At 45.3% G+C, this 27,156-nt stretch overlaps 1 protein-coding gene across 1 annotated transcript in view; it reads right to left on the bottom strand.

Moving 5' to 3' along the window:
- LOC104524317 (discoidin domain-containing receptor 2) overlaps positions 1-23,084 on the bottom strand; it is a gene marked incomplete at its 3' end in the record, with an annotated part of 25,429 nt that extends 2,345 nt beyond the window's left edge. Inside the window, exons 1-11 of the mRNA XM_029084784.1 lie at positions 22,943-23,084; positions 18,784-18,886; positions 15,820-16,048; positions 11,332-11,479; positions 11,011-11,116; positions 8,118-8,304; positions 4,558-4,804; positions 3,482-3,574; positions 2,814-2,971; positions 2,379-2,574; positions 918-1,162 (exon numbers count right to left, since the gene is read on the bottom strand). Of these exons, the coding sequence (XP_028940617.1) occupies positions 918-1,162; positions 2,379-2,574; positions 2,814-2,971; positions 3,482-3,574; positions 4,558-4,804; positions 8,118-8,304; positions 11,011-11,116; positions 11,332-11,479; positions 15,820-16,048; positions 18,784-18,886; positions 22,943-23,006 (1,776 nt within the window). The remainder of the gene's footprint in view (positions 1-917; positions 1,163-2,378; positions 2,575-2,813; positions 2,972-3,481; positions 3,575-4,557; positions 4,805-8,117; positions 8,305-11,010; positions 11,117-11,331; positions 11,480-15,819; positions 16,049-18,783; positions 18,887-22,942) is intronic.
- Positions 23,085-27,156: the final 4,072 nt, after the last annotated feature.

The following is a 27,156-nucleotide window of genomic DNA, read 5'->3' as shown; positions in this document are numbered from 1 at the left end:
GAAGGTGTGCTGTCAGAATGGAGGAACTATAAGGACAGGCCCATCACAGATGAGGAAGAGGTCAGTAAAGGGCCCTGCTTTGCCAAAATGTAGTAGATAGGTAGAATTGAAGGCTGTGAATGAGCAAAAGCTGTGAAGGAAAGAGACAGTGGAAGAGTGGGAGTAGGTGAGGGGAAGACTTGGCTCAGCATGGAACTAGGGACAGTGTGGAAACAAAGCAGGGAGAGAAGAAAAGGTGATGTGAAAACATTCACAGCTCAAAAGCAACTCAAGGAGTAAAGAGAAAAGCTTGGCAGATGACAGATGTACGTCATGCTGCCTGAGGCTTCTGACACAAACTGGGGCTTGAGCAAGCAGCAATGCTAGAGATTATGTGAGGGCACCACAGGGCTTAGGAAATGTCTGTCTTTGCTTGGGTCAGTGTGCAGAGCTCCACCAGAACCTCCACCTGTTAATGTGAAAGCTGTTTTTACAGCTCAGATCAATCTGTCTTGGCTGGAGTCACTGCTATCGTTTTCAAACTCACATGCCTAAAGGTGGGTGACAGCCACTGCATGTCTGAGATGTCCATGGATGAACAACAACCGTGAAGCAGTCTGAGTTCCCACCTCCAGGTCTTTTCTCTAGGGTCATAAATGGGGATATAGCCAACAAACAGAAGTTTGCAAAGCTCATCTGTTGAGGAAGACTCATGTGGTACCAGGCAGCAGCTTCCCAGGTGCAGAATGGGGCTCTCTGAAGCCTATTCTAAGGGACAACAGCTTTCCCCAACAGGGGAGATGTGCATTAAATAAAATACTGGCACACAGGTCCCTCAGCCCCTAAATACAGAGTAGTGCCAGAGATGCAGCTCAGAAGTTTCACTGTTCCAGGCAGCTCCTTTATAATGGAGGAAAAGTAGAAGAGAAGGGCTGTACCTCTCCAAACTGTCCTTCTCCAAGCTTCTCCTTGAGTCGTAGCTGCTGCCGTGGGAATTCACCCACGGAGATGTCCTTCTTGGTAAGTGAATCCACAGTGAGGGCTGGCACTGCATACATGTTGTTGCCAGTCACACCTTGCAGGTGAACGATATCTGTTTCAGCGTAATGAGGAACACTGTTCTGAAAGCCTTGGTGAGGAGTGGACTTGGTCAGGTCAGGCTCAGCATAGTCCCCACTGCACACTAAGGAGAAACCAAAGACAGGTGGAGTCAGACACACTCAATCCCATAAAACCAGTATAGCCTGGCTTCCACTCCTTTCAATCCTGCAGACCTCTGGGAATTCAGCCTAGCTGCATGCCTACTGCCTTGTACCAAGGTAGACCCAGATGGAAGGCTCTGCTTTGTTCTAACGGGGACTTAAACCAGAGCAAGCTGCACTTCTGCAGAGACCAGAACACCTGAGGTGCCAGTGAACTTGTGTGAACCAGCTGCCTGCTCTATCCAGTTACGAGAGCTACCATTCTTGCCCATACATGGAGGTATGGGTCTGAAGTGATATCCTGTTTCTGATTCATCCTAAATACGATCCGTTCCCCTTACCTGACACGGGGATGTTGTCTGCAGCGTTAGACTTGCTCTGGATTCCCTTCTGCAACAAGAACTGGTTGAGGTTTCCATTTTCCATGTACTCTGTTTGCATCCTATGCTACCTCTTACAACTTATTCACATAAATACAATGGAATAACTCTTTATAATCAACTCCCTGCATGGTTAGCATGACACAGAATGTTTGTTCTGCTTCAAATCCACATCCTGACTCAATCCAAATCAATCTCCCTGTGCAGTATAATGCCTGATCTCAGCAACTTGTTGGTGCTTGAAGAATGCAGCACTGTCCTTCCATTCACTGACCAACACTGTCATCACCAAGTACAAAACACTGCTGGAGACATTCCCTTCTGCATGTGTCCAAAAGCTCCCCAGGAGCTGGAAGCTAGTGCCCCACTGACAATTCTCTGCTGCATTTCCTTCTGCTTTTTCTAAGGGAATTTCAAAGAGCCTTTGCTGCAGGAAGAAGTGTTAAAGGTCTTCTCCACCAACCAGTCGGGACAACCAAGAGGTGCTGCAGGCAGTGACTACACTGCCAAGGGGCTGTTTGATGAGTGAATGCTAAAACCAGCTCCTAAAAGATAACCTGTTTACCATACAAACACCATCTTCAAAGAGAACAATAAAAAGCCATCACCCTCTGATGGGGTTGGTGCTCCATCTGCCAAAGTTATGTCCTAAAAAGTTTCAGAGCTCTAGAATATTGTCTTAGGGTCCTGGGTTAATATTGTATTGCATAGGAGTCAGAGAAGATTACTTAGACACTGAGAATTGACACATTTTAAAATCTGAGGGAAATAATAAAAGAATAAATGCCTAACTTCTGGAGACTGATGATTACATTACCTGAATCCTCTGCACTTTGGGAGAGCTCTGGAAGCTTTTGGAGCAGCGTAGCTGGCTGGTGATATTCCAAATCCAGTGGGAAAGCACGTTCATAGGTGGGATTTGACTGGTGGATCTGGGTCTGGTTGTTGGCAATGGTGTAACTGTAGAAGGAGAGGCGAACTGTGGCATCCTCCTCCAGGATTCGACGTGGGGCCTGTAAAAGAGAGGGGAAAAAAAATGCTGAGGCGATGCTCAGTTGCCAAGTAATGTATTAGCTGCAACCACAGCCACTTCCAGTAACATCTTGGATAGGGCTGGCATCCTCCTCTGATGTGAGGACAGAGTTTTAGCTGCTCTATGGAGCTGGGGAAACTCTGTGCTTTCCATTCTGAGATCATTAGGGTTAATATTTAATAGCAAATTGGTGTCTGCAAAATAGCCCCACTGTATTACCTTTTCCAACCTTTTTTGAACATACTGCTTCCAAAGAATAATGATTATAATCATCAGGAGCAGAAGGATAATAGCCACAAGGCAGCCCACGAGGATGGAGGTATTGGAGTCATCTGCTTTCTCTCCTATCCAGGTGCTGGTTACAGAAGATGTCGTTTCTGCAATCACAGAGGTATGAAGAATCTGGAGTTAACAAAGCACAGGATATTATCTGTGCTGGCTAGCTTCCTACACGTCTCTTCCTACAGTCTGGTATGGAAAAGATCCCAGGCAGCTTCCTGAGCAATAACATTAGCTGTGTTCACATTTTGTTCCTATCAGAAATTCTCATTTCGGAGGCTTGTAGCCAAGAATTGTGCAGAGAACTTCTGCAAAGTCTGTTCTTATCATTGGAAGAGATTCCTGTGATGGATCCATGACAGAGCAGACAGTTTGCAGAGTTTCACTGGCTGCACATCTGCCTTCAGTCCACTTGCTCTGAGGCAGCCTCAGCCAGCTGAGGGAAGAGTGAGTTGAGGCTCTGAGGACAGCAAGATGCAGCCCTGAGCAATAACCAGGCCATACCCAGATCTCCAGAAATAGAGGGAGAGGCTACATTAACTAGGATGTTACTGTGAAATCCCCTGACACTCAAGCCCTTGGCATGGCTGAGTGACACAAGTCCTTACCCCAGGTCCCCTCAGTAACGTTGCACTCTGTTTCCAGGAGATCTGTTGTGCTTGTGGCTACCGTCACAAAATTAGGATTCACACTCTCCATGTCTGGGGAAGGGAAGGGAAAGTGTCAGTCCAACAACCTCCCAGCTCCTACCAGAGGTCAGCACAATCCCAACCACCACCTCTGCCTTCCCCAGCAGGGCTGGGCTGCAGCACGAGCAGAGCTACCTGCTCACTCAGCACTTCCCAGCACACCCACAGGAATGAGCCTCTCCACTGAGCCACACGTACTCCCCAACCACAGCAAACTGCCAGGGCGTGCAGGATCCTTCCCTGAGCTCAGCCAGAGCTCCTCTTTTTTTTTTTCCATTTTAGCATGATTGTAAGAATACTCATCCCAGCCCAGTCCAAGAGCCTGCCTAGGCCCATGCATGACAGGGAAGGGTAACCAGGAGGGGCTGCTACCAGCAAGAGGTGAGCTGCAATTGGAGTGTTCCTTCCTCAGCAATGTCCTCTCACTAGAGCTCATTAGGGGCCTTCAAGAAGCTACAGCCAGATCATTTCCCTGTCAGTGCTGGCAGTTTTCTCCAAGACCCTGTCCATTTCCTTCTAGAGCTGTTTAAAGCACCTCATAGCCCTGACTGCTGTGGCATAGTTAAGACTTGAGTGGGGAAAAAAAAAATGTCAGCCTCTTATTTTTAATAATCTGCTAACTTGATCATCATCTGTAGATGTACTTAAATTATTCATAATAAAATACTTACTAAAGAGAAGTAAAAATCAACTCTATAAGCAGCAGGCAGCTGTCTCAAAAAGAATAAATGCTCTATAGCCCAATTTTTAGTTGTCCTGGTTGTGCTTCTGCATATGTGCATCAGTATCAACATGAAAAGCATCCACTGTAGACTGGACCTTTCTGCCTCTGCATTGTTTTTCCAAGCCCCTCAGTGCTTCCACTACCACCTCCTTCCTACCAGGTAGCCCCACAGTGCCTTACTCTTGTGTTAACCCCCACATCTTACATCTCCACACCATCTCTTTCGCTCCCTGTGCTTCCCCAGATCTGCTTGACTTGGAGGAATACTCACCCGACTGGAAGGAAATCTCACTCATCATCATCCAGGTGTCAGCAAAGTAGAAGCGGCAAAGTATGGCTTTACCCACGCGCTGGTTGAGGGGGACAGTGACAAACCGAGCGCTGGGGTTCTTGTCATCTAAGACAGTTGCCACTCCAACTGGTTCAGACTCCCAGTCTGCAATCAGGCGTGGTTTGAACAGACATTCCACCTTCTGGAAGATCTTCACCCCTTTGGAAAACATGTTGTTGCAATGCACCTAGGAAGAGAACAGATTGATCAGGCAGGAGGAAGATTTACTGACACCTAAATCAAGGCTCGGGGATTTTCTTTTCATAAAGGGGTTTTTTTTAATTTATTTTTAACATCTCCCTGTATGAATACTCTCAACCCAGAATGAGTGGCTTGTTCCAGTAGAGCTCCCTCCACTCGTAGTGTGCAATGAGAATATTTGGGCAAAAATTGATTCCGAATTAGCTCTTAACCACACATGCAAAATGCTTCATTAACGGTCAAATTTTGGCAGGCTCTTCAAAAGGCCCATCTAAAAATCAATCAAACAAACCCTCTACTAATCTAAAACCTCACAGACCAGTTCTCCTTGAACATATATCATAAGAGGGGAAGAAAACCATACCTGAGCTCTAGTGTCTTTTAGAAAGCCTTCAGCATCCGCAGTCTAACCTAATTTCTTACCAAAAAAATGACCAAGCAATATGTGCAAGCTGAAGAAGAGACACACAGCAGCTCTACATCCTCCTGACACACAGCAGCTCTTCTGCTGTGGCTTCTTCTTGAAGACAACTGAGGATTTAAGTTCTTTACACCATCATGGAAGCCTGCATCCATCAACCTCTCCTGATGGCTCAGCACATCATCAGGATGTCCCTGCTGCAATGGCACCACTAGTGTAGCTAATGATGCTGGAATTTCAAGTGCCATCACTAATCACTATCTACCTCACTAAAACGAAGGCATCCTCTCTCATCTCCCAGTTACAGCTCTACACAGTCCAGTCCAGACCAAGCAGCTCACAAACTGCTTTCAGGTTGACTTCACACCTCTGTATTTGGGAGGTTTGTTTTACCCTCCCAAGAACTGGCAGCAACTTTCTCCCTTCCTGCTCTTGGGTTCCACCCAAACCAAGAGACTCCAGCATACAAGTGACACCTCCATCTCCCGGGGTTGTGGCACTGCGGACCCACCAGCACCAAACACCTGGCACTGTCCCAGGCCTCCAGCACTTCCAAGGAAGCAGGTTTTGCAAAGAGATACAAGGCTCCTAAGGATCCTGAACACTGTTCCACTGTCCTTCTTCGATGCAAATCTTGCCCTGCGCCTTGTTGAACAAACTAACACGACAGTTGAAGTTCTGCCACACAGTCCTGAAGATCCGGACCACAGTATTTTGTCACTGACCAGGAACCAGAAGGAATAAGGTGACCCTTAAAGTCTTCCATATCCCTCAGTCTACTCCATCTTCATAGCCATGGTGGTCCAAGACTCCCTAGTGTCTCTCAAAATTATTTCCTAATGACGGTTGGACTATTAGCAACTGTGACAACAACAGCTTCCAAACCAAGTGCAGCTTTGAACCCTATTAATTGCTTGGCCTATGTGAGCCCTTGCAGTGAATAGCAGTGAAGCAGTAATGAGGACAACAAGCCTGATGAGCAGTAAAAAGACAAAAGAAGGGTATTTGCATATAATTAGGAACAGATGAAGCTTAGACAACATTATTCAATAAGGAGGAATAGTCACCCATAAGAAGGCAGGAAAGCCTGACGCCTGCAATATACAGTTTGTGCCATATTTGTACAGGAGTTGGATATGTTCACATCTTGGACTGATACACAGACATTTTCTATTCCAAACACCACCTACTAATGTCCAATTTTCTAATACACAAGCCTAAGTAATTTGCAATGCAGCTGCAATATTTGCTAATATTTCTTTTTAATACTTTGGATACTGGGCAAGCTCAGGAAACTGGACTAAAGCTAACAGGTATAAAGATACAAAAAAAGTATTTACAGACCATGCAGTCTGTACAAAATAAAAGCAAAGCTGAAACAGGTAACAGTCAATAAAGAAGGAAGAATAATTTATGCTAATGAATACAGCTTTATAATGAAATACGAAATGAAGCAGCTATTTTTATGAGCTTACATGTTCGGTTGATCAGGATGGCTGTGTTTACATGACAGATTTTTATAAGGAGTTTGATTTACTCATTATAACATCTGACTCCAGTTAGCATAGTATGAACTCATGAATTATTAATTTCATTAAAAATTGTCAACTAGTGTCTCTTACAAATTTTAGGGCACAAATCATTCTTCTGGAGGTGTTTTTCTAGCAGGAATGTATTCCTAGCTCAGGGTTATTTGCTACTTTTTTAATGATCTGAAAGAGACAGCAGAATCACTAGCAATAAAAGAAATTAAATGGAGGGGGGGGAAAAGTTTTAGAAAATCAAAGTTTCTTAAAATAATCTGAAGTTTTCAGGACTGACTCATTCCAGGGTAGTGAACTCAGGAACAAAATGTAAGTGACGCTTTTCTACACTGGACTTTTATCCTGGACACCAATAACTTTGAACTGACTTGTAGCACGACAAAGTCTTGATGAACAGTGGCTCCCTATCCCTTGATTAGGAGGACTAATATGATTACAAGATTGATAAATAAAGAAGAATTATCCAAAAGCAGGAAATTGATACCATTCTTTCAAGCAGTTTGATGTAAAGCCTGCATCCAGTTCTAGTTTCTATACCTCCAAAAGAGTACTGGCAAAGAAAGAAAGGACTGGAAGATAGCAACAAAAGTGACCCTGGATCTCACAGGGAAGGCACTGAGAAGCTCAGCCAACTTAGTTTACTGAGGCCAAGATTAAAAGAGTGGTTTAATCATACTGTAGAAGCAGGAAAATTTCTGAGAAGGCAGGACTCTTATTTTTGCCAGCAAAAAGCAGGCTAAGAGCCAATGGTTGCAAGTTAAAAATAGACAAAATAAAACTAGGGTAAGTAACCACCAAAGCAATTTACTTAAGGATGTGGTGGGTTCTCCTTCATTTGAAATCTCTACAAGAAAAGCCACCAATCCTTTTTAAGAGATTCTGCTGTTTACTACAGACTCAAAAGTTCAGTTCATCCCTTTCCTGTGTGTTTAAGTAATTTCCCACAGCACAAGCAAAGATGGAGGCATCCAGAGAAATTTTTGGTCAAAGTGGAAGCACAACCACATTCCTCTATCTCCAGGGTCAGGCACCCCCTAGACAGTAAGTAGCCTACATCCTAAATCCACCTCAGCTGCCTCACCACTGCTTCAGGTGTCTTCTTTTTTATTCCTTTTGGTCAAATACTGAAAGGAGAGTGCCTGAGCTCTGGAGAGGCAAGTCCTCCCCTGCTTCACCTTTCTACATTGGCAAACTTGGGACATCTCCTGCTCAAATTCTGCCTAGGGGTGGACTCTGCCATCAGGCACCTTATATCCTCCTGCTTTGAGAAGAAGACCCCAAAGGGGCAATTTGGAAGCATCCAAAGCCTGCTGGAGAGGTACAAGGGTGACTACCTTCATGGAGGTGAAGTTCCGTGGTCGGTCAAACTGGAACTCCATTTCAACAGAGCCTGTGCTGAAGCTTTCATTCTTCCAGCCAACATAGTCATAGCCTGGCCACACACGGTACTGGTGGCTCTGTGTGAAGTCATCCAGTCCCAACACACCATCTGTCAGCTGGCCCAGACCACCGTACAAGTACCTAGCAAGAAAGAACCAACAGTTAGGGAGAATACCAGCCAAGAGAGATCAAACACATGGGTCCTTCAACTGGTACCGGGAAAACATTCATTTATTTACTCTTAACCCATCCTGGACAAGAACTCACTCCCTGTTCTTATGCAACATCATCTTTATTTTGTTTGGGCTGGGCTTTTAAAAATCTTTCCCTGCTTGGGAAAAGTTTTTGCATTGCTATCAAGCACTGACAGCAAAGCCAAGCTACGAGCAGAGTCTCTTGAGAATGACAATTGAGACTACAGAAAATGACACTTTGTGTTCTCCAAACAGAGAGCTTTAATTGCAGGATTTCACCATGGAGCTGCATGGGAGGAGCACTGCTCCATCCTGTCCTGGGGGAACCAGTTGGGGAAAGGTTTGCAGACAGGCACAGAAAAGGAGGAGAAAGAACAGCGAGACCATGGGCAGCTCATCCAGCCACAGCCAGTTCTAACTGGGATTGTTTCTGCCATTGCTCCTTACACAAGAGGAGAATGTTACCAGCTCTGTTTCCAAGGCTGACCAGACTCTTCACTCAGGACCCTCATTCCACATCCTATCTGAGGGTACAGAGCCCACTATACAGTTTTCCAGCACTGTCCTGGAGCAGAAGATGCCAGATGTGGCACGTTCCTGACCCACCTGCCTTCTGGGAGCCACCCCTGACCTGTCCTCTGTCCTGTAGCAGGGAAAATACAAACAGCTCAGCTGTGTTAGTGCCTGAACTTTCTCCCCAGACCTGTTCCATCCAGCTGCCTCTAGGCACTCTTTGTAACCCAGGCTGGGCTGCTGCTACCTGCACTGAAGCTCTGCAGGTACATTCCAGGTGAGCTCTCCTGTCACTAGAGTTCGCAGAGGTATGAATGCCTTTGAACTCCAAAACAGGATTAACAGCTGGAAGAAGCAGCCTCCTGCTTTTCAGGCACATGCCCTAGAGGTTAAATAGTTTGAAAGAGTCCTTGCTTAGCACGGTGAGGTTTGTGCCTACACACCTGTGGCTCCCTGACACACCCCAGCAGAGCCAGCTTCCTAAGGTAGTGTTGGACAGCTTAAGTGCAACACTTTCACCTTTCTACACATACAACTCTTTTTTGAAATATATCCAATCCCTACTATATCAATGCAGATTGAAAACATCAGATATTAACATATAAAAAGATTGTTACTCAGTATCTTGCAACTTCCTACAAGACTGAAGAATGTACTTTCTACCCCATTATTTTAACCTCCATCCTGAGAGAAGTTCAGTAAGTTTACAAAAATCACCTTTACACGTTAAAAAAAAAATTAGGCAACAGTAAAACTTTTCAGGAAGTTAATGACAACTGGAACAGGACATATAATAAAAGCACCTTAACTCAAGGGATGACACCAGGTCACTGGAGAGACACAGTCAGATCACTTACGAGGCACATTTCTGCACAGGCAGGGATGTGCTGCCTCAAGAGGATACCTGTGCTCAAGTCTGTCTGAGGTTTCAAGGTGTTGAAACACATTCAAATCTGTATTTATAGCAAAGAAAGTGAACACACTAAATGTCTGAAAGTTCAGACACTTATTTAACATTGCAGGTACCGACTGTCCATGAACTCTCCTTTCAAAAAAGTCAACTATTGGCTAAACCAGAGACACTTCAAAATGTCAGTAACATGCCACCCTACCTAACTAATCTCAGTGGCATGAAAAATTAACAGACCTTGTAATGAGCTGTCAAAATCCAGTTACTTTGTGCTTTTTTACTCCAAATTGGAAAAGCATCATACCCAAGAAATCTTTACAGTGAGTAATCAGCCACCTTCCTCTCATACAACATTGGCAGTGGTGCCTCTGCTGACCTGAAGCTTCTCACAGGGAGTGATGCAGTTTTCCAAGTTGTTTCAAGTCCATCAGAGCTTTGTTTTCAAAAACAATCTCTGAAATCTGTCCAGAAGCTCACAGGTACCAAGTGCAGGCCTAGAGTTCAGGTGTTGTGCACTTTCTTGGATGCCCAGTTTACCCTGGAGACCTCCTGCAACAGTTTAAGATGCAGTCTGCTAGAGAATGCATTTCAGATATCAAACAAAGGCAATGAAGAGGGAAGGACCTTCATCTGCTCCAGGGACACTGGGACTGTGCAGGTAGAAGGTCCAGCCAGCTCTACCATTCCAATCTGGGGCAACAGAAGAGTAGCAGCACCTTATGATCTGCAGCATCAACAACAGCTTAAGGCTATACCTGAACCAACAAAGAAATCAGTGCACTAATGAATATGGTCACAATTAGAGACCAAGAGTGATGAGGGCTTTAAGGCAACCAGACCCATCAGGACTGTGTCCTTACATCATGATGGAAGCTATGAACAAAGACAGCCCTCAGCTGTACCAAGGACACACTCTTCTCTTTAAAGAGAAGCAACAACTTACAATAGCACCAACAAAATATATTTCTTTCCTGCCAGCCTTTCTCAGCTGGGGGAATCAAATTTGATGTATCCTGAGCCCATGCCCTCCTTTAAAAAAAAAAACAACTAACAATGGGTCAAAGGGCCTGGAATAACAAAGCCATGATGCTTTGGAGAACTAGCAGGCTAGCTTGCAGCTCTGGAGGTCTTCAAAAAGTGTTTGGGATACAAGATACTAGTGACAGGGTAAGTAGGAAAGAAAAGATACTTTGCACAGTGACCGAGAGAGAACAGGACGACTTCTCCCACCTGCGCTCCTGGTAGCCATCATAGGTCGAGTCATTCAGATAAACGATGGGGAAGCCAGGAGCCGCTATTGTCCCTCCTTCAGGGATGCTATAGGATGCCAAACCATCTAAAAAAAGAAGGCCATATACCTCAGAAATACAGCAGCAGCAGCAGCCTTCCATCATCTCTGTCCGTATGATCCTTTTAATTTATGATGTGGACCAACAGAAGCAGTTTCCACGAGCCTGGGATTCCCTCTGCATACGTGGGGACGCAGGTGAGTCCCAGTCAGCGTTGTGTAAGGATTACTTTCCAGTGACAGGTATGGAAATTGCTACTTACCATACCAGACACAGCCATAGAGCTCCACCCTCATACAGACAGTCATTGGCATCTCCGTCACAGGAATCACTCGGATAAAACGTGCGATGATGGGAGGCCGAAGATCTTTCAAGACCACATCATAAGTATCGATGTTGCCTTGGATCACCTGGAGAAGAGACAGAGACCTTTACCAGCAACTTCTCCTTGTTGTGCTGTTCGTGGTGCAACTTGTATCCCATCATTTGAGACTGGGGAGCTTTCCCATGGAGTATCTGCAGAGGATTAGCAGCACTGCTGCTCTCCTCCTCCTACCTGCTACGTGGCTTACAAGGGTGAAGGGTGCTGCTATTTTACCTCCTCTCCACTGCAGACCCACACCAGGCAGCATTCCAAGGGAGAGGAGAAAGGCAGGTGGGAGATGAACATACATGTGGACTATTTGTTGCAGAAAGCTCCAGTTACTTGTACTTAACCTTCTTTCATCAAGTGAATGTCCACATACACTACCAGCAGGTAACTGAGCGCTTGCTCTCATCACTAGTTACCTGGTGGAGGGTCCTGATGGCCTTTTTCTAGGAGCCAACATAATTCCAGAGGTGCTGCAGTGTTTGAGGGATGAAGGTGCAAGCAGCTGCATGGCAGATGTCATGAATGAAGGGTTCAGCATTGCCAGGTCACCCCACCCTGCTGAAGTGCAGTCTGATACAGGGACTTTCACCCTCCCCTTCTCCTCAGGGTCACCACTGTTCTGGGAACAGCCCACTATTTGTTTTCACAGTCAGGGTGTGGAAACAGCTGAAGCTGTCAATCCCCCACTAGAAACACAAAGCACCCAAGAGATTTTTTTTTTTTGTAAAGGATCTGGACCTATGGAAATAGCATAAGAACATTTTTGATATAAAAAGTCTGAATTACAAGTGTGAAGGCTCCTGTTCAAAGATACTATTGGTGGGAAGAATGAATCAAGGCTGAGGTTACTCAAAAGACCACATGGATTGTTGGAGATGAGGGAGGTCAATAAGGGAGCAGAAAGGTGTCCTCCTCTTCATGGCAGCAGGGAAGATCTCCAGAGAGTAAGTGTGGCTGGAGAGACTACTGAGAAGTGAAAGACCTCATTGTACCACAAAAAGAAAGCCACTCAGAAGACTGCATGTCCCTGGAGAAGAGACAGTCACATCTAGTGGTCACAGCACCAGGATAGCTGTGAAACAGTTTCCTCCACCTGGCTGGACAGCTTTGTAAAGGTGCACAGATCCCAGGAGCTGACCAAAGAAAACAGAAGGAGAATCAAAAAGTGAGCTGGCTCCTCATCTTCTTCAGCTCCTCAACAGGCTTTTAATCTGCAGCCTCTTAATATCTCTCTTCCTAAGAGAAACACCCATGACTTCTTCCAATGAAGATGCACAAATAATCTTTGACTTCAAGGGATGTAGGGATGCACAAATAATCCTCGACTTCAAGAACCAAGTGACAGTGATTAACCATTTCAGCTGGCAGATGGCCTAAGATAGGAGACCTGGAAGCCATCTAAGCTGGCTTCACAAGACCTTGTTGATAGGAGATAAAACCCAACAGGAGACAAGCTGTGTCAGAATACCCCACACCTTCACACAGGAGTTGAACAGATCCTCTGGAGTTGACCACTTGATGGGGAATCCTGGTGGTGGCAAATATGTCAAGTCAAAAAGTTCTACATGGACAGAGTTCTGGATGGACTAAGAGGGTAAATCCTTCAGCCACCCCCTTCAGAAAAAGGTACCTTTGCACCAGCTCTGTATTGGAAGAGTTGACATTTTTGGTCACTGCAGAGTGACAGTCCAGGGGTTGGACTAGATGACTTCTAAAGGTCCCTTCCAACCCAAACCATTCCACAATTCTATGATTCTATTTGTCCTGTATGGACATCATCTGAGAAGCAAAGAGCAGATGCACTTTGCATAGCACCTCCACAAGGTGGGGTTGCTGCTATTGAGCACATTCAGTTTCTCAGGGCCAAAATAAACCCCAAAGTAAATCAGTTGTGTGTGAGCCAAACTCATCACCAGCTTCCAGTCCTGGTCACTACTGACACCAGTCAATATTCCCAACAACATCAGGAATGAAGCAGTGCTGCTGGCAAACAACTGTAGATGGTTGATCCCAGAAGCTGATGAGAGACTGGGACTCGACAGCACTGCACCATGCAAGGTTAGTGCCAACGGACAGGACCACCCTTAACTGGTGTCAGAGCCAAGGGGACAGCAACGTGACCCTTTGCTTTTACTGAGGAGATAGAGCTGGAGATGATTTTCCTGGTGAAGAGCAGCATGTGCTACATATCTGGTGGCACAATATCCTGTGAGATCTGAAACTTCACAGCACAGTGCTGTTGGGTTTGGGTTTTTGGTTGGTTGGTGGTGGGTTTTTTTGTTTGGGCTGGTTTTTTTTGTTTGGTTTTGTGGATTTTTTGTTTGGTTTTTTGTGGATTTCTTTTTTTTTTAACAGAAACCATGGTTGGTTGGTGGTGGGTTTTTTTGTTTGGGTTGGTTTTTTTGTTTGGTTTTGTGGGTTTTTTGTTTGGTTTTTTTGTGGTTTTTGGTTTGGTTTTTTTTAACAGAAACCTTTTGGTCAGAGACATGCCAAGATGGGATCACACAGTCACACCCTGAAATCTCAGTGACTGGGAATCAATCAACTGCAGGACTGGAAGAGGCCTTCCTAAGACAAATAAGTAGAAGATGATTTTGAGACTCCATCTACAGCTCCTTCCAAGGCTTGGATGATTTTACAGAATATTTTTACCAAATTATTTGACCAAACAGCAGTGCCTCTGAAATATGGATTCACTAATGGAATATGGCCATTTTGAAAAATGTGTTTTATGGAAAGCTGAAACGACAGGAATTGCACCCCACTGTGTGTGTCATGTCAAGAGCAGAAGAGCAGAAGCATCTTCTCTAAGGATACCACGAGGGAAATGGTCTCATGTAATGGGCAAGAGGTACACACACTGGCAGAATATAGGCTGACTTCCATGTATACAGACTAGAATAGAGGATGGCTCAAATTCTAGCATCATACACAGCTGAATACATGCTCATTATGGCCTAAGAGGGAGATCTTGCAAAAACTGACCCATCCTAAATCTTAACACCAGACACTAACAGAGTCCTGAGTGCCTGAGGACACTGCTCTGCACAGGACTGCAGTGGGAGCCAAGAAGTCTTTAATAACTGATCATGGACAGTGTAGCCAACTGAATCCTGATATAATTTGAGATGCAGACAGACTTCACCAAAGAAAGCACCAATGAAGAACAGTTAGTCCCATGGAGTTTAAACTTCCCCTCCCATCCTGTAATCACAGTGTTTGTAGCACACACCAAAATGTGAGAGATGGGCAAGATAATGGTAACAGCCAAATAGGCGATCAAAGGTCTGAGTGAGCAAATAATTCATTAACAAGCTCAAAGTTAATACTTAACACTGCAATGCAGACCCTGCTGTCACTTCCAAAGCACCCCCCCAGTGCTAGAAAACATCACCACACCCAGAACCTCTTCTAGTCAGGGGGATTGGATGAGATGATCTTTGGAGGTCCCTTCCAATCCCCAACATTTTGTGATTCTGTGAAGTCTGGTTTAGGTCTTCAGACTGCACAAGCCAGCCTGAGGCAGGGTGATCAGGTCAGACCAGCTGCAGATGAGAGAAGGGGATTCCTTCCTAAGGAAAGTTTAATAAAGGCTTATAAACCTGAGCAGAGCACAGCTAGTGCTGAGCTGTGTGCTCAACTCTGGAGATGGCAGGGGACAACTTGTGGTGAGCAAGGAAACCTCTTTGAGTGTGTGTGCTCTGCACATTTCCTGTTCTCTAAACTCCTCCCTCCTCATTGCTCCCTACATTAAACACCACTATCAGACATCCAGAAACTCAGCTCCATTCCCTGCCACCCCCTCTCTTTCTTTATTGCTCCCTACATTAAACACCACTATCAGACCTCCAGAAACTCAGCTCCATTCCCTGCCATCCACTCTCTTCTTTTAATCACAAAGCAGGCATCTGCTTTGCAGTTTCCAATTTAGAAGCCAGTGTCTGGCTGGTAGAGGGACATTCACCTGATATTATGAATTTAATCACAAAGCAGGCATCTGCTTTGCAGTTTCCAATTTAGAAGCCAGTGTCTGGCTGGTAGAGGGACATTCACCTGATATTATGAACATGGACAGAAAGGTAGCAAAGAGCCACAGTTTTCAGTCATGTCACAATTTTCAGTCATGGACAGAAAGGTAGCAAAGAGCCACAGTTTTCAGTCCTGTCAATGGGTGGGATTTGGGGGATCAGGTCGGGGAATAAGAGTCCAACATCACAGCAAACACAGGACTAAGGAAGAAGACACTGAATGCTGACAGAGAAGAGTGAGGATAAAGTACGATGCACTAGGCAGTATGGAGAGGACACATCTTCTCCAGTTTAGCTCTCTATGACTTGACTTCTACATCCTCCACGATTCAGTTCCTGCTGCACTCACCTTCCTGCCCTGACGATCTTTCCAGGAGATCCAGTGCTCTCCGTTGCGGCTGTAGTCAATTCGGTAAGCACGGGCAAATTCCTTGCCTGTGGCACGGGCGTGTCGTCCCTGAGTCCCAATCAAGGTGATGAAAAAGAGCTTGTGCAGGTCAATTTGAAGGAACTGTACATCTTTTGGTTGTAACAAGCCAGCTGGGCACCAGGCTCCATCCCCTTCTTCCCTTTGTAACCTGAGGGGGAAAAAAACCACACAACATTAAAAAAAGTCAGTTCCAAGGATCCAGCCTTCTCAATAACTGAGGAGACACCTTGAAACTCTGAGAATTGTGAGAAATAAACCACACCTGCAAGTGAGACCTGACAGCTGGCTGCCAAGTACCTCTCTCCTTGGGGGTGATGGTTGATTGAGACTTATCCGAGTCCTGGAGCCAGTTTTGCCCTGTTCAGAACAATTCCCTCAGTTTCTGATAACTTTCATTAACTGTTAGAAGTAACTATTTTCCCAGACACACACTTTCATGTTGATTGGAAACATCTATTTTACTCAGTAGGTAATTGCATCCTGAACGCTTTTTAGGACCTTGCTGGTAAAGTGCATCCTCACTTCTCCTAAACCCCATAGAGTCAGCCCTGAACCTCTGCTTGACCACCCCCTACAGCTCTAACAAGCACAAAGAGGAGCTATCTTAAAATATATATTTTTAGAAATAAAAGCTCTGCCCATCTATAACTTTTTCTGAGTCATCTCATCTTCCACCCTTCCTCCATTCAGCAGAGTAGCTTCTGCAGGACACTGCTGGGTGTACGATGTAAAGGTCTCTGTTCCAAGGTTGAACACTGAGGCACCAGTGACAACAATTAAGGCTTTTGTCCTCGAAGATCGAGCAGAGTGCTGCAGCTATCAGCAGGTGGAGCCACTAAAGGAGCCACTGCCTTACCTGGGCTTCCATAAACTCAGCTGTGCAAGCCACAAGGTGCTGAGAGTTTAACATGAAAAATTTATCCAGCAACAGTGATTTCATAATGAAGAGCAAAGCCCTTGAAGTGCCCTTGTCTTTCAGACAGGCATCCTGTCTCTAACTGATGGCATTAGTGAGTGCCAACCCCTACACACCAAGGAAGGCAGCACCCAGAAGAGACACTGAAGGTCAAGGCACAAGCTAGAGATTTTTGTCTCGGGGTGGTCAGCTGTTTGTGCAAGGCGTTCTCAAGGTGAAGGGGCAAATAAAATAAGTTATAAGAAAGGCAGGAAGGGCAACTGGGAAATGACAGGGACAGACGTCTGCATAGGACAAACATGACCTCTAACAAAATGAAGTCAGCTAGAAGGTGCCTTCATGTCTTCACCCTGTGGATATCCAGCTGCCCTGGCAAGGAGATGACAGTAACAGATGGTAAGTGATGCCTCAAGTATTTGCAGAACTGGAGATAAGCCATACCTTGGAGAACAAAATAAGCCTCCCAGCTTTCAGACCCACAGGCTTGTTCAAACTCCATTAAAACACATGACATGCAGCATCTTTGCTCTACCATAGACTAAGGAAAAAAAATAATCAAGCACTAGGAGAACGTTATGATTTTGGACTGCCCAAATACATCATAAAAATATAAGTAAGATAAAAATATAAGTCTTTCTTTTCCATAAGAAAGACCTGGAGCAGCTAGAACAAGTCCAGAGGAGGCCACCAGGATGATGCGAGGGCTGGAGCAGCTCTGCTGTGAGGACAGGCTGAGAGAGTTGGGGCTGTTCAGCCTGGAGAAGAGAAGGCTCCGGGGAGACCTTCTAGTGGCCTCCCAGTACCTGAAGGGGCTACAAGAAAACTGGGGAATGACTTTTCATAAGGGCAGTTAATGAAAAAACAAGGGGAAATGGGTTTAAACTGAAAGAGGGGAGGTTTAGATTAGATATTAGAAAGAAATTCCTCACTATGAGGGTAGTGAGACAGTGTCCCAGGTTGGCCAGAGAAGCTGTGGCTGCTCCTCCCTGGAAGTGTTGAAGGCCAGGTTGGATGAGGCTTTGAGCAACCTGGTCTAGTGGAAGGTGTCCCTGCTGCTGGCAGGGGGGTTGGGACTGGATGAGCTTTAAGGTCCCTTCCAACCCAAACCAGTCTATGATTAAGTATCAGTTAACCTGAAATCCATATCTGACTTGCACCAAAACTGTGGGAATGTTTGATTATCATCATTAGAAACAATTCTAAGAAAACTTACATTTGTAAGTATTTTGTAAATCATTAGTTAGTAGCTTTGAGAGAAATTAAATGACAAAAGAAGAAAAGCCAAGCTTATGAGAAAGTAGTACTGCTTGACATGGAAAAAAATCCTTTAGCTGCTTTTTAACAATTCCTTAGCTCTGTAGTTTCCAGGCTTTTGAGTCAAAGTGGACACAGCCCATTTCCTCAATAGGATGCTGCTGAAAAGTTCATTCTTGTAAATTATTTCCTACAATTTAGTTTAAAGCACTCTACAAGAATCCCAGAGGCGGTGTCCCTAGCTGACCTGTAAGTCACAGATCCATTAGAGATTTATTCACAGAACTAAAGGACAACGAGGGTTGAAAGCAACCTCTGGAAGTCTCTAGTCCAACCTCCTGCTCACAGCAGGGCCAACACCAAAGCTACAGTGTGTTGCTCAAGGCTTTGTATAGACAAATCCTGAAGATCTCCAAAGACTTGAGACACCACCACCTCTCTGGGCACCTGTCCCACCACTTCATTCTCATGGGGAAGGATTTTCTTTTTTTCTCTTCTTAATATTGAATCAGAATTTCCTGTATTACAGCTTGTGACTACGATCACTGCCTCTTGGTCTTTTATTATGCATTAATTAGATTTAATATGGAAGCAGTGAATAAGCTAAGCAGATTTCTTTAAAAGTGAGGGAACTTCTTCCTCAATCAGGTATTTGTTATGTAGAAGAAATAAAAAAGGATCATTTTTTTTTTTTGTGCCAGAGATTAACCTACCGTGCATACTGGGGTCCTGTGGAATCATACCACTGACTGGAAGCAGTGATGTCTTCGTCTCGTATCGTCCCTTCATGCATGCCCAAGGGGTAACGGCATATAGCTGAAAATGGGAACACAAGCAAGGAAAAAAAAGAACAAAAAAAGATTACTACCAATTCTTTCTAATCTCCAGACAAGTTTAATTAAAAGGCTAGAATGCCTAAGGAATAAAGATGGTAATGACCAAATAGAGAATGCAATTAAAAAGGATTTACTCCTTCGTAATCACCATAAACTGAAATTGTAAGTAATGAAATACACTCACAGTTAATATCACTCAGCAGAGTCCTGGCAAGGCAAAAAACTTTACAAAGGAACATTTTAAGAACATGAAATCCAAAACCATAATAGTGTTACTGGTTGCATGGACCTATTTTACAATGAATAATTATTTATCAATAATGATGTGACATAAAAAGGAAACATTTTTAAAGCTTTTCTTTCTTCTTCTGAAATAAACTGGATGCTTGACTTGGGTTAAAACAGGGAAAATTATTATTTTCACCAGTCTAGTAACAAGTGAGAAGTAAAACAGCTTCTATTACAGATGACTAGATTAGTTTATGGAAACATCTGCTCTGTTGTGTCACTCAGATTAGAGTTTACATCTGAGCACAGACCCTTGCCCATCCACACTGTCCTATCCTGGCCTGTTCCCTGCCTCCTGCTCCTCAAATGGAGCAAGAATTTCTCTCCAGGCATGAGCAGACTCTCAAACTTGGTGCCTCCAGGGAGTACAGACACAACTGGCTCCAGCCACGGAGCTCTACAAGCTCAATACCCCAAAGACAGTGCAGATACCACTGACAAAGCCAAGCTGGCCAAGCTCTCTCCCCTGACACAAGTTTTTGTAACACATCTTGGAACATGAGAGATGTTTCAGAAAACTCAAAATCTGAATGTATTCATTAGGGTTCAGTATTCAAAACAGGCAAGCAAGATATTTTTGTCAGACTGACATCAACAGCAGATTAAAAAGAACATTATATGGGATTAAATCATTAAACAATTAAAAGACAAACACATAAGTCAATGGCAAGACCCAGAACAAGAGGAAATGGACTTTCCTACAGATTTTTGCTCTTTCTCCTCTGGGGTTACAGCTGCTCCCCCCCCCAAAACCAGCCCCAGCTCCTCCCCTCACAGTGACACTGCAAATGCCAGCAGATGCTCGGGTCACTCCAGGGTGGCATGTGTGTGCGTTGGCACATGTTTGCAGAGGTTGTTGCAATAGGGTTTTGGCTGCAGCTGCTTTCAGGCACAGTTATCAATGACTCTGGGATGTTCTATATATTCCTCAATAATCTTGTGAAGGAGATGGGTGGTGAGGTAACAATGTTTGCTTGATGATACCAGATTATTTAATATAGAAAAAGCAAATTATAGGAATTTATATAAACTAGAAAATATCATTACACCACTGTATTCAGGGTCAGATGCCAGTCAGATATGGAACAGAGCTCTTACTCCTTCTTTCTCCCACCAAAAGGCAGAGAAGACAACACAGATGATATAAGATTAGCAGCCTCATCATGTCAAGAAGATTACTGAGGTCAAGTGTGACAAAGATCATTTATATCCTGACAAAGAGACTCACTGTCTCTCAAAATCCCAGAACCAGGAGGCATCAAAAGATCAGGTGGCAGAGTTCAAAAACAACATATGCATCCTTAATCTGTTAAACACTCTGAATGTCAAATGGGTTTGAAAAAATCAGTGAGACAAACTCACAGCTACCACAGGTGACTACACAAGTAGTAGCTCAGAAAGCTCCTAAGCAGCAGAGCGCAGCAAGAGCATCCCTGGGGTCAAACACTGCTGAGTACATGTCCATCTGTGCAGTCTGCCAGAACCAGGAGGAATGGGACTCTCTGCTGAAGTCAGGACACCAGGCTGGATGCACCTCTGGTCTCATCCAGAACATTCATTGGTACATCTGAGGTTTCTTAAGTGGTCTGTTTACAGAATAATTCACTGGGAGGCAGCTGGGATCAGGCACGATGACTGCGGCTGCCAAAAGCCAGCTGAGAGCTCCAACCCTGCTCTGATATTCAACAATAAGTTCAGTAAATCAAACCAGCCTGGTTTATCTTCACTCTCACCTGTCCCACCACTAGCACCATCTGATCTATTGCTGGAAAGCTAGAACGTTGCTGAATTACAGCTGAATATTGAAGCTTTTCCAAAAGGGTGGGGTGCAGAAAGTGTTTTTGTGTTTCCACAGTGGGAGTCCTGTCTGGTCACACCTTATTTAAAGGTCAAGCGCACACCCTACTGCAATGCCAGATGGAGAGCTGGCTACTTGGGAAGGACTCTGAGGGCCTGGGATTTGCAATCCTTAACACAACTCATCAGTTCACAAACCCAGGGCTGGCAGATGGCAGCCAGAGTGTCCCTGGCATCAAGGGAAACACTCGATGGGTGGCCGTGGCTCTCACCAAAATACACATCCTGTTGAGCAAAACCATCCTTAGGCTCTGTTTAGGTCCCACCAGGACTCCTGCTCAGATATCCCTGAGCATTTACTACTCTCTCAGGGACACACTGACCTGCCAATGCAGACAGGACACATTGAGGCTCAGAAAAGTGCCACAGCTCCCTTCTGTTAGTGAGGTCAAACAAGGGATGCTAGGCAAAAGGACTCCACAGGATCCTTCCTGCACAGGTCTGAAACCATCTCCAAAGCAGCCCCTTTGGTTTAGAAGGTAACGCAGGAGGTGCTTCAGACCACTCCTGGAACAGACCAGGAGGTCAAGATAACCTGTAAGCATCACAGCCAAGGAGCATCAGCTGGGCTATGGGTGTGCTGGGAGTCTGGGTGAGAACAACAGGGCATGACCCCTCAGGACAGAGGCAGCTGAGCAGCTGTGGGAGCTGAGAACACCAAGCTACTTGAGGAAGTGTCAGGCAGAACTGAGAAGCGTGAGCAAAGCTACGTGCTCAGTTCTTGGTGGACAGGAGGGTGGGACCACAGCCCTGTGCTCAGAGCCCACCCCACCTCCCAGGACCTGGTGGTGGGGAAGCTAGCTCCTGCACCTTTGGTTGTGCTAACTTCAGTCCTTGCCATCACCAAAAGGAATCTGTGTCTGACTGACCCTCTAGCTGCCATCTTCCCTCTTTTTCCATGAGGTTTTCACCATCAGAACCCGATGGCAACCACAGATCAAAGCTGGACACGTGGGGGGTGTCCAGTGCAGGGCACAGCTGTATAACAGAGAGCACAGGAGTCCCTGCTGAGCCCCCCCTAAAGCCCTCACCTCATTTCTAGCTTGCTGCAGCACAACCTCAACCCTCTGCAAAATCCACAGGCCAGAGCAGGGTCAGAGCCAAACACAAAGGGCTCCAAACAAACAGAGCCAGACCCAGCAGAGCAAAGGAAGGCCCTGAGGGCAGCACTGTGCCTCACCACACCTTCAGCCAAGCTGGAAAAGGATGAGACTCATTTATTTCACAGATTGTCTCCAGCTCAAACCACCTCATCACAGGGATTTTTGTGCTATACTGCAGACTTACTGTTATCTTACTCATCTCCGTCACAATTAGAACTTGCCAAATGCTGGAGGAGAAGAGCTCATGCCCTCCACAGGGACTCAGAGGCCCATATCCCTGTCTCCACCCCAGCTTTATACCAGGTAGGGTTTTCTATCCTTCATTCCACACTTCCCTCTCCAGAACCCCTCTTGCTGGCTCGAGAGCTGTGGCTTATGCTTTGCTAACTGGTAATTTGCTTTCCACAGTGAGGACAGTATCTCTGAGGCAATCTAGAGCCAGGTTTGTTCTGCAGGCCATATGGTCAAAGTGGTGAAGGGGATAGTCAGAGCTCAAGATAGGTCTGCTGAGAGCCCAGACCCTCTGGGTGAGCAGAGAAAGGAATATATCCATGTGCCAGAGCCCTCTTGGGACTGTCAGGAGAGGCGTCCCACTCCAGCTGTCAAGGAAGACTGGCCATCTCAGTCCAGAGGAGGACACTCAAGAACTACATTAGTGATTATATTCACGTGCATTCGTTACAGTCGTTATGAAAGTCATTACATTCACCATGAAAGGGTAAGAAAGGCTGAGAACAAGCATATGAAAGGTGGGAGATCAGTCCCTTCCCAGCCTGGCAGCTCCCTACCAGGGTTGACTTCGGCACCAGATGGCTCAGGCAGTGAGGCCAACAGCAGCATGCAGAAGATCATGGTAGCAATCGGAGGCACTGCGCAGGGTCAGATGGGTGAGAGTCCTTCAAAGACAGCAGCTGCCATCTACATTTCTGAAAGACAAAGCATAGAGAGAAGATGTCAGTCCTCCAAAGACAACACTTCACTGTGCTCCAGAGTTGCTACGTTGTCATTGTCTCGTGATGGGTTGGGCAATCTTCCATGCCTTCAAGAGTGTCTTGACCTCAGCCCTACTCTGACCCATCACCTGATCAGATGCTTAGTAAAGAACTCATGATTTCCTGACTACCTATATCATCTCCAAAGCTGTAATTCAGCTTTTTAGGAGCTCAGCTGCCATGACTCCTGTGCAGACATACTCTCTTAACTGCTCTTAAACAAGTCCAATGCGTAGTCATTTCTCCCTCCTCCATTCTTCACTTTCCTTCTTGTATTAACAAGCACTGAACCTGCATCTACAATGAACCTGGAGACCCCAACCAGGCTTATCCACCCAGTGCGCACCTCTATCCACACCAGCTGTCTACTCCAAGTAGCCAAGTGGACACTCTGGAACTTGTCACATAGCTTGAAGATAAATGTCTAAAGAACAAGACAAAGAATAATCTCTCCCTCCATGTCCATATTGCTGCCAAAAGAGCACGTGCACTCACACATGCACACACATTGAATTGCCTGTTTGGAAACAGGGAAAATAGCAAAGGGTTTAAACATTGGCAATTTCAGTGGAAAGCCATGGTAACACCTCAAGGAACACAAGGTCGTATCAGCAAAGTTATGGGAATTCTTTTGTGTCCATATTCACTACAAAGAGCCTCAGGAAGTTCCCATCCTGGAAGATGGCTTTAAAGAAAGCAGGTTAGAGGCTCTGTCTCATATTGAAATGTCAGGTGAAAAGAAAAACAGAACAAATCAATAAATGAAAAGTTGCCAGGACCAGAGGGTGCTTGTTCAAGAATCCTCAGAGTGGTAATAAAAAAAATAAAAAAAGAAAAATTAAAAAAAAAAAATTAAAGATTAAAAAATAGAAAATAGAAAAAATAGAAAATAGAAAAAATAGAAAATAGAAAAAATAGAAAATAGAAAAAATAGAAAATAGAAAAAATAGAAAATAGAAAAATTAGAAAATAGAAAAAATAGAAAATAGAAAAAATAGAAAATAGAAAAAATAGAAAATAGAAAAAATAGAAAATAGAAAAAATAGAAAATAGAAAAAATAGAAAATAGAAAAAATAGAAAAATTTAAAAAACAAAAAATTAAAAAATAAAATTGAAAAATTAATTAAAAAATTAAAAAAATAAAAAATGAAATATTAAAAAAATAAAAATAAAAAATAAAAAAGGCAATATTAAATGTTAGGATTTATTAGTAAAGGAAGAGAGGATAAAAAAAAAAGGGATCATCACTATGCCAGCACGTAAGAACAACAGAGCATCAGATGGCATCAGCTCAGAGATCTGTAACAAAAGGCTGTAGGGTTGGGTGGGTTTTTTTTTTCCCCACCCAATTAAATTAAATTAAACTTTACAAGTCACAGCCGGGAGTTGCTGTGGATACCAAAACAATTGGTTATATTCACAACAGAAAGATAAAACCACAGCTTCTTAAATCCAAAGGTAAAAACCTTTGGCTCAGGAAATCTCCCAGCCGCAGATTTCCAGGCGCCCAGAAGCTCCATCAGGGTTAGAATCACTGAGACTTGCCCTGTTTTGATTCTTTTTCTAAGGATTTGCTACTGGCCATTGTCCTCGCTGAATTCCGTCAGAAAAGATGGCTCTGAGCCCAAAAAACAACCCAGGGCCTTCTTGGGAAAAGAGCCAAACGCTCGTGTAGGAGGGGAAACTAATGACCGGTGGCTGCTGCCCGGTGGTGCTGTGCACAGCCAAGTGATAATGCAAACAAACCCCAAAAACCTGAAATTGCCAGGACCCCCCCTGCTCCAGCCACCTCTCGTGCTCCACGTGAGCACCCTGCGTGAGGCTGGGAGGTGGGTGACCACAGGGTTCTTGTGATTTTTTTGAGGGAGGGGATTCTGCCCCTCTAATCCGCTCTCGTAAGGCCCCACCTGGAATACTGTGTCCAGTTCTGGAGCCCCCATCACAAGAGAGACCTGGAGCAGCTGGAACAAGTCCAGAGGAGGCCACCAGGATGATGCGAGGGCTGGAGCAGCTCTGCTGTGAGGACAGGCTGAGAGAGTTGGGGCTGTTCAGCCTGGAGAAGAGAAGGCTCCGGGGAGATCTTATAGCGGCCTCCCAGTACCTGAAGGGGCTACAAGAAAGCTGGGGAAGGACTTTTCATAAGGGCAGTTAATGACAAAACAAGGGGAAATGGGTTTAAGCTGGAAGAGGGGAGGTTTAGATGAGATATTAGGAAGAAGTTCTTCACTGTGAGGGTGGTGAGACAGTGTCCCAGGTTGCCCAGAGAAGCTGTGGCTGCTCCTCCCTGGAAGTGTTGAAGGCCAGGCTGGATGAGGCTTTGAGCAACCTGGTCTAGTGGAAGGTGTCCCTGCTGCTGGCAGGGGGGTTGGGACTGGATGAGCTTTAAGGTCCCTTCCAACCCAAACCATTCTATGATTCTATGATTTTTTTGTGGTATCTCAGGTGGTGAGTGTGCAAAAGCAAAAGCCCTGGAGGAAAAAAAAAAAGGCAGGTCCTGTCTCAGCAGGAGGGTCTGGCAATGATAAAAGCAGTTTGGACCAAGCTGTGTGTCCATCCAGGGTCATCTGAAATGGACACACCAATTCCCACCATCCCATGACAGTTCCATGGAGCAGAGACTTTCTCACAGTCATGCGGCGAGAGATTTTGTAAAGACATTTTTGCAGTAATTTTGAGTTTGAAGACAGACCTGCCTGGTAGATGTTCACCTAGGCAGGTGATTTGCTAGGGTGGCCTGGATGGTGCCAAAGCAGGACTTGCAAAGGGAACTGCAGAGAGTTCAGCACTAGCAGAGACTGTCCTCTCACAGGACGGGAGAAAGGGAAGTGTCATGAACGTTGAAGCTTTAACTTTAGCCACGTTCCTGGAGGAGGTGATGGAAACACAGCAGAGAGCTGCTTGGTGGTATTCAGGGTGCCCTGACCATGGCCCAGGAGACCAGGGGGGCTATGTGGGTGTAGCCTGGGCTAGAGAAGATCCTTCCCTTAGGTCCCCATGTTGGACCAGCCACTGAACAGAGCTGTAAGTTGCTGAGGAGACCCTGACAGGAGAGCAGCAGCTTGGAGACATCTCCCAGGTGATTTCTCAGCTGCCAGCTGTAGCGGGGCCCTCAGATGGCAGAGGACAAGCACACAACTTCAGACATCACTTGAAGTGTTCAAATACCTCAGCTTCTCATTGGATCCAAAAGCTCAGCAAAGGAGGATCAACAGCAGGGAGGCAGGTGCCTGCAGTGGAGCTCTGGGATGAAGGAACATCCATCCTCTGCCATCAGCACAGAGCTCACAGCCCTGCTGGGGTCGGCTACCAGCCCAACTGAAAGGGAGGCTGAGAGAGTTGGGGTTGTTCAGCCTGGAGAAGAGAAGGATCCGGGGAGATCTTATAGCGGCCTCCCAGTACCTGAAGGGGCTACAAGAAAGCTGGGGAGGGACTTTTCATAAGGGCAGTTAATGACAAAACAAGGGGAAATGGGTTTAAGCTGAAAGAGGGGAGGTTTAGATGAGATGTGAGGAAGAAGTTCTTCACTGTGAGGGTGGTCAGACACTGTCCCACGTTGGCCAGAGAAGCTGTGGCTGCTCCTCCCTGGAAGTGTTGAAGGCCAGGTTGGATGAGGCTTTGAGCAACCTGGTCTAGGGGAAGGTGTCCCTGCTGCTGGCAGGGGGGTTGGAACTGGATGAGCTTTAAGGTCCCTTCCAATCCATACCAGTCTGGGATTCTAAGATTTTGGCTTTTGATGAAAGAGTAGTTGTGCCAAGTTTGTCATCCTCTCAAAGTGATGTGTGAGCAAGTCATGAGAACGGCCACCAACGTCACAGCAATATAATGATGTGCTGGGGAACACAACCACCAGCTTTATCTCATTTGAGCAGGTACAGACCAAACACCATCATTTAAGTGTCCATTTGCTTTATGCCACCAAGCTCACACCGTGTTCTAAATCACACCTATTTATTGCCACATAGCCAGTCACATCATCTAACTACTGGAACACGACAATCAGAACGTAAAA

Source organism: Antrostomus carolinensis, unplaced genomic scaffold (assembly GCF_000700745.2).
Source record: "Antrostomus carolinensis isolate BGI_N321 unplaced genomic scaffold, ASM70074v2 scaffold9264, whole genome shotgun sequence".
Lineage (NCBI taxonomy): Eukaryota > Metazoa > Chordata > Aves > Caprimulgiformes > Caprimulgidae > Antrostomus > Antrostomus carolinensis.
Note: the sequence above shows the minus strand (reverse complement) of the source record. Positions and strands in the feature narration are given on the sequence as shown.